At 45.5% G+C, this 7203-nt stretch overlaps 1 protein-coding gene across 1 annotated transcript; it reads right to left on the reverse strand.

The window, feature by feature from the left end:
- Positions 1–1638: 1638 nt before the first annotated feature.
- IER3 (immediate early response 3) lies at positions 1639–4436 on the reverse strand. The gene is made up of 2 exons (XM_081899456.1): positions 4166–4436; positions 1639–2963 (listed from the first exon to the last, which is right to left on the reverse strand). Exons 1-2 carry the CDS (start codon positions 4385–4387, stop codon positions 2637–2639), a joined length of 549 nt encoding a protein of 182 aa, XP_081755582.1. The 5' UTR covers positions 4388–4436; the 3' UTR covers positions 1639–2636.
- Between the last annotated feature and the right edge of the window lie 2767 nt (positions 4437–7203).

Below are 7203 nucleotides of genomic sequence, written 5' to 3' on the forward strand. Positions count from 1 at the left end.
TTGATTTATATCTGGCCTTTATTGAGCATTCATCCTGATTGGTTATGGGGAAGTTATATGGCAAGGAGTGGTCCTGCTGATTTTCTCTCAGGATGTTTGCATGTCTTCCTGTTAATCGTTCATTCACACACACCCCACACTTTTAAACACATTTCCTTGTAACTTTCCAACCTGCAAACAGACACCCCGCCCCCGGCAAGTGGAATTCCCCACCCCCACCCCCACTAGACTGACAGAGCATTTTAACCCACGTTAACAGTGCAAACCTAAAGTTATGGCATGTGCTTGAATTCCTCCTGCAAAATGGCGCCAGCCTGGAGGTACACCCTAAGTATATCCATGGTCAGATTGGTAACAAACTCCCCGGATTTTGCTTCTCCTTGAAGGTTACGGCTTGACTTTGTTGCGTACGTCACCCAGAGCCCTCTACTCTGCATACAACTTGACCACAGCCTCTCGTTTGCTCCTGATAGAGTATACAGTATGTAAGAGCTAGTTGGCCGTGAACCTTATACTTAATTGGGTTTGTTATTGGAGCCTTTCTTGGCCGTTTCTTGTAAGAGTCAGTGTGGTGTAGTAGTTAAGAGCGGTGGACTCGTAATCTGGGGAACCGGGTTCGCTTCCCCGCTCCTCCACGTGCAGCTGCTGGGTGACCTTAGGCTAGTCACACTTCTCTGAAGTCTCTCAGTCATACTCACTTCACAGAGTGTTTGTTGTGGGGGAGGAAGGGAAAAGGAGATTGTCAACCGCTTTGAGACTCCTTAGGATAGTGATAAAGCGGGATATCAAATCCAAACTCTTCTTCTTCTTGGGTTCATTCAGCTACTCCTAAAAATAAGAAATGTACCTAGCACAATTCTTGGTAGCATTACCGATGCTACTGCCTACGGAAGCAGAGGGTGGAATTCAACACACCCTCTTGATCAGCACAATAACTTTTAACTGTGCAATTGAACGTCCCCTCTTTGACTTCTTCCTGTGCCCCTCCCAAATCAGTTAATGATTTCCCCACTCCCCAACCCTCTGGAGCAGGCATAGGCAAACTCGGCCCTCCAGATGTTTTGGGACTACAACTCCCATGCTCCCTAGCTAACAGGACCAGTGGTCAGGGATGATGGGAATTGTAGTCCTAAAAAACATCCGGAGGGCCGAGTTTGCCTATGCCTGCTCTGGAGCAATTTGGGGAAAAGGAGTGGGGGAGTCCCACTGAGCAGCTAAAGGTCCTTGCAGTGACAGAACGAGTGCACTGGATACCACCCAAAATCTCCCATCTTGGTGCTTATCACTCACACCTATATAGTAACAGGGAAGTACTGCTAAGCTATAGCGCTTGACCAGGGTCTTGAAGACCTTTAAATCCCTTCTTCTGAACCAAGGAAATTGCAATATGCTGAGCTGGTCCATTTAGCTCAGTGTTGTCTACACGGACTGGCAGCAGTTATCTGGGGTTTCAGACAGGAATGGCTCCCAACACTACCTAGAAATGTTGAGGATTGAACCTGGAACTGCCAGCAAATGATCTTCCTGAATTGCAGCCCAGAAGCCCCTCTTTGCAGTCATCTGTTTTATTTTTCTCCTAGCCCACTGGGCTATCCTCCTCCCACAACACTTTGACAAAAGTGTCAGTCAGACCAAAAATAAAAGTGTGTCTCATGTAAAAACATTTATTCACTTTTGTTCACAGAACATACACAGTTCAGACAATTCATCTGCAATAGCGTGGACACGCACAAGTGCAATTCACAAAAGAAATCTACTGCAATTTCAGAAATGCTGTTGTGGAAGTGGTTGTTGCTTTTGAGAGTATGCTTACACAGTAAGCAAACACTGCTGGCTAATATCTGGAGTAGAATAAATTTTAAGTCAAGTCTCCTATGATGCCTTTCCTTTTCCTTTTCGCCGTGTCCTTCTCTGTCAGTGAGCCAGAATTGCTGTGGCTTGTTTTTCCCCATCAGCCTCAGAAAATGTCAGAGCTTGTGGGAGGGTTGTTACCTATCTGATTTTCTGTAATCTCAGAGCTGTCACACTAATAATTTCCCCACCAAACCAGCTAAGAACATCATAGCACCATCCTCCAATGTTCCTAACCCTACTTTAATCTTCATAATTTTTTTAAATATTTCCCCGCTTAAGCTCTAATACGATTAGGTCCGGCCACGACAGAGAAAGACATAAATTACAAGTTGTGTGTGTTTTTTATTTCAGCCCAACGGTGTAAGCCAGCATTTTCACTTGCAAACTCCCAGTTTCACGCAGATTTAAATTAAGTCAGTTTAAATTAAGCACATTAAATTATACATAATTATTATTAATAATTATTATTAATTAAATAAATATTAAATTAACATCCTTCGCTCTGCCTGCCAGATGTCTGATCTGCTGCAGAAATAAAATAACATTAAATAAAAACACAAAACCTTCCCCTTTCCGTTCAAAATGTAGTGCTGGTTCAAGTTTCTTTTGACGTCAGTCTTGCTTGGATTGGAGCAAAATTGCTCCGGAACGCCAGAAGGAGCTGGCTGTGTTTCAAACGGCATTTAACTCATTCGTGGCTTGAATTCTGCTTTTTCTCAAGCCAGATGTGAGCACTTCAGCCTGAGCTCCCCCTCCTCACAGTTCTCTCTCCTTGGGGGTCTTCAGAAAGCAGCTGGCCTCTGCTCCAAAAACTGGGTGATGTCGATGGCAGATTCGGCTGCCTCCCAGTCTCCCCAGTCCCAACCGGTGCTGTTGGCTGCCTCTTCGATTTCAAAGGAGGCCACGATGAGCTGCTCAAGGAGGTTCTCCTCCTGGGATCCCTTCATCTTTGTGGAGCAGAGAGAGACGTTTTCCTCCGCATTCTGGGAGGCGTCCACGACAGAGAATTCTTCTTCAGCACTGTAGACTTGGAAGAAGATGATAGTGAGAAGGATAACGAAAAGGTGTTTGACGTAGCTGCGCTCTTCAGCGGGATAGTAGCGCTTTACCTGTAAAGAGACGAAGGGCAGGCATTTAGAAACACAAGAATGATCCCAGATTCGTATTCACAGTTATGCGTGTTTCCCAGAATCCCTTTCAGCTGGCCTAGAAATCCAGTTGCAGGGCGGCCCTTTTCCCAGAATGCAATGCTGTTCCCCACTGCCCTGCACCAAACTCACCAGTGATTTCCCTCTGCTGTCAGCATGTTGCAATGCATTTTTCAAAATACACCCCTCCTAATCTCACCTACGCAGTTACTTAGCTCCACCAACCAATTCACAACCACCCTTCCTCAGATCAAAATTCAAGGGGGGGACGGGACCCAAAACAAATCTTGGCTCTGCTCCACTAGGGAGAGTCCTTGCTACCAAACCTTATGGAGGAGAGGGACCTCTCTCCCCATTGATTCAGTGGGGAGGGGAGGATCCTACAACATGCTGAAGCAGGTAACATGGGATGTTTATCTGTGAACAGATCCTGCCTCTGTACCTGTTTTAGCATGTTGACTGGATTGCCATCTTCCCTGCTGGCAAAGCTCTTTGGGTTTTTCCCCTTCATCCACTCCCCGCCCCCTTTTTTTGGCAAAGCTCATGCGTTCCTGGCAGATGCATGACGTAAATTCAAGAGCTTGCCACCTTACCTTGCAGATAGATGCAAGGATAGGGAAAATTATGCCTGTGGGGGGTTTTAGTCAGCCGTGCAACTTCTGGCAAAGCTCAGGAGACCTGCCAGTAAAGGGAGGGAACTAGGACTGGATATTATGAAACACGCACCATACACAGAAAACACATTCTGCCTCTACACAAAGAATCCTGGGAACTGTGTTGTTGTTTTTTTAAAAAAGTGTGCTGGGAATTGTAGCTCTGTGAGGGGCAAACTAAAGTTCCCAGAATTCTCAGGGGGTGTTCTTTAAATGCAGGGTGCTTGCAAAACCTTATTTAGCTCCTCTTCCTTCCTTCCCTCCTTCCTTCTTATTAGAAACCTGGATTGGGAGAATCTGCTGATCTCCCCCAAAGCTGCCACCCTGCGCTCTCTTACTTGGGGGGAAAGGTCCCACTGAACTCAGTAGGCTTACTTCTTGAGTAAATGTGCATAGGGTCGCGCTGTTAAGAGGGGTCCCGTTTCTCTGCCCCTCAGGAAAAACCCCTCCCCCTTCCAGATGAACCCAGGAATCCGAGCTCCCCTGCTGGGCGTGGGTGCGATCACTTACCACTCGGGGATAAAGCACCCTCCGGGATCGCTTCTTGATCCTGTTCGATTTGGAGAGGTTCCTAGGAGCCGGGCTTTCGCCGGCTTCCGGGAGAGGATCGAAAGTGAAGTATTGGGGCCCAGTGGGCTCAGGCCTGCCGGGGCCGGGGACCATCTTAAGGGCGGGCAGAGCTGGCGTGCAAGCGTAGCACATCGTCGCAGTCGCGCCGTACAAGGTATTCATGCAGCGAGAGCGAGCGCAGAGCGAAGCGGCTTTTTGTCAGATTGACTTAGGCGCCCGCCGGGCAGGAGCTTTTATGAATGGCAGAGGCCACGCCCCCGCCGCCACCCGATTGGCCGAGGCAGCCTGATGCTCGGCAGACAGCTCAGCCTGGAAAATCCAGACCTTCCAAAGTGCAGAGCTGGCTGAGCGCCCGGGAGGAAATGTGAGGCAATGGCACGCAAAGAGAGAGAGAGAGAGAGAGAGTGAAAAGAGCAGGATTGCGTAATTTGCAAAGAGCAGAGCGATATAGGCTGAAAACAAACAAGCGCGCCAGTGCCCTTTCCTCATTTAATAGCTCGCTGCCTATATGGATGCACACATCCAGGGCCGGATTTAAGCTCCTGAAGGTAATGGGGCCCTTTATATGTCCAGCTGTCCTTTGTCAACAACGAATTGTCGCTGTTTCTTGTGTTGAATATATGCTATATGGTAATTTATGGACCTGATAGGTATCTAAAGCCACTTGCGCATAACAAAATATGTATTTTATCAAAGTGGTTGTTGAACTGAAATATGATTAAGAAGAAGTATATTAATAGGTAAAGGTAAAGGGACCCCTGACCGTTACTGGCCGAGGGAGCCGGCGTACAGCTTCTGGGTCATGTGGCCAGCATGACTAAGCCGCTTCTGGCGAAACTGAACAGCGCACAGAAACACCATTTACCTTCCCGCTGGAGCGTTACCTATTTATCTACTTGCACTGGCGTGCTTTCGAACTGCTAGGTTAGCAGGAGCAGGGACCGAGCAATGGGAGCTCGCCCCGTTGCGGGGATTCGAACCACTGACCTTCTGATCTGCAAGCCCTAGGCTCTGTGGTTTAACCCACAACACCACCCATGTCCCTCAAGTATATTAATAGTGAAATACAATTAAGAAGAAGTATATTAATAGTGATAGTGACATTTTAGGTAGCAGGCGGGGCCCATTACTTGCATCATAGGAGCCTAAACAACACAAAACACTGTTGCTGTATGTAGGTTTTATTTTATTTGTTTTTTATATTTTGGAAATGTACATCCAGGTTTTTTTTCCTTTACATTTTTTTGAGCCTCCAAGAGAGTGGGGCCCTAAGCTATAACTTGTTTAGCTTATATGTATATCTGGCACTGCACACATCCTGCCCTGGTCTTTGAAGTACACAAAGAGGCCAGCGCAGAAGGTGAATAAAGAATGGATAGTATTTAAAGAATATTTGAAAACCCATTATGATAGCAAAAACCTCCTGGCAGACCTTAAATGATTCTTATCATGTATAGACAACAAACTAAAAAACATTTCTCTGAAGGAAATTAAGGAAACAAAGTATAATAATATGATACTGTGTAAAAAACAACAAATGAGACTTAGTTTTTTGAGAACAATCAGAAGTTTATATTATACTTCTTACTTTCGTTTTTTATTTCCTTTTTTAATTTTTTGTTGTATTTTTCTTTTTCTTGTGTAGCGTTCGTGCATAAACTGTAATAAGGCAAATGGTTGTGTAAATATGTGTTGAATACTTCATCAAGATTTATAAAAAAACAGAAAGGGGGGGAAATAAATACACAAAGAGGCCAGTGACTTTTATAAATCTATGCAGCGCGACATCTGCACACAGGCACACACGGACAGGTGGTGTTGTTGTTGGTGGTGTGCTGGGGTCCACTTGAACAGACAGAAGTAGACAGGGGTTTTGTCATGGATGCTTTAATATGGTGCTGGAGGAGACTCTTGAGGGTCCCATGGACTGCAAGAAGAACAAACCTTTCCATTCTGAAGGAAATCAGCCCTGTGTGCTCACTGGAAGGACAGATCCTGAAGCTGAGGCTCCAATACTTTGGCCACCTCATGAGAAGAGAAGGCTCCCTGGAAAAGACCCTGATGCTGGGAAAGATTGAGGGCACAAGGAGAAGGGGACAGAGGATGAGATGGTTGGACAGTGTTCTCGAAGCTACCAGCATGAGTTTGACCAAACTGCGGGAGGCAGTGGAAGACAGGAGTAGAACAACAACAACAACCAAGAAAAAAGCACACCAAGAACTCTGGCCAATATAACAACAACAACAGAGGTAGAAGGAGCCCTGAGGATCATCTGGTCCAACCCACTGCAATACAGGAATACGCATCTGTCCCTGATTTGCTTGGTAGATCAAAATTTTAATAAGGAATGGTGAAATTTTATAACTTCACTTAAAAACCTTTGTAAACAGTTAAAATCCTTAGTAGGGTTGGAATATCACTTGTAGTTCAATGGTGAATTTTGGACACAATGGAGGGGTAAAAGTTTTTGGATTATCATAAAGCAGGGGTCAGCAACCTTTTTCAGCCATGGGCTGGTCCACCGTCCCTCAGACCTTGTGGTGGGCCGGACTATATTTTGAAGAAAAATAATAATGAACGAATTCCTATGCCCCACAAATAACCCAGAGATGCATTTTAAACAAAAGCACACATTCTACTCATGTAAAAAACCAGGCAGGCCCCACAAATAATCCAGAGATGCATTTTAAATAAAAAGACCCATTCTGCTCAGGTAAAAACATGCTGATTCCCAGACCGTCTGCAGGCTGGATTGAGAAGGCGATTGGGCCACATCCGGCCCCCGGGCCTTAGGTTGCCTCCCCCTGTCATAAAGGATGCAGGAGGAAATGATTAAGAATAGGACCCACAAAGGGGAGGAGGGAAGTCCAAGAAATTCTTTGGAATCTTGTTTTTATGTTTTATGTTGGATATATGTGACTGTAAAATTATAATTTGAAAAACCAAATAAATAAACAAATTTTAAAAAGAGAAAAGAA

This window comes from Podarcis melisellensis (assembly GCF_964234715.1).
Source record: "Podarcis melisellensis genome assembly, chromosome: 2".
NCBI classification, from domain to species: domain Eukaryota; kingdom Metazoa; phylum Chordata; class Lepidosauria; order Squamata; family Lacertidae; genus Podarcis; species Podarcis melisellensis.

Excerpts from the sequence above, each read along its gene's own strand:
- IER3 (XM_081899456.1), bottom strand. The coding sequence starts at position 4,387 with ATGAATACCTTGTACGGCGCGACTGCGACGATGTGCTACGCTTGCACG. Across the intron at positions 2,964-4,165 it reads GGGTGCTTTATCCCCGAGTG|GTAAAGCGCTACTATCCCGC; the intron begins GTAAGTGATCGC and ends GTCTCTTTACAG.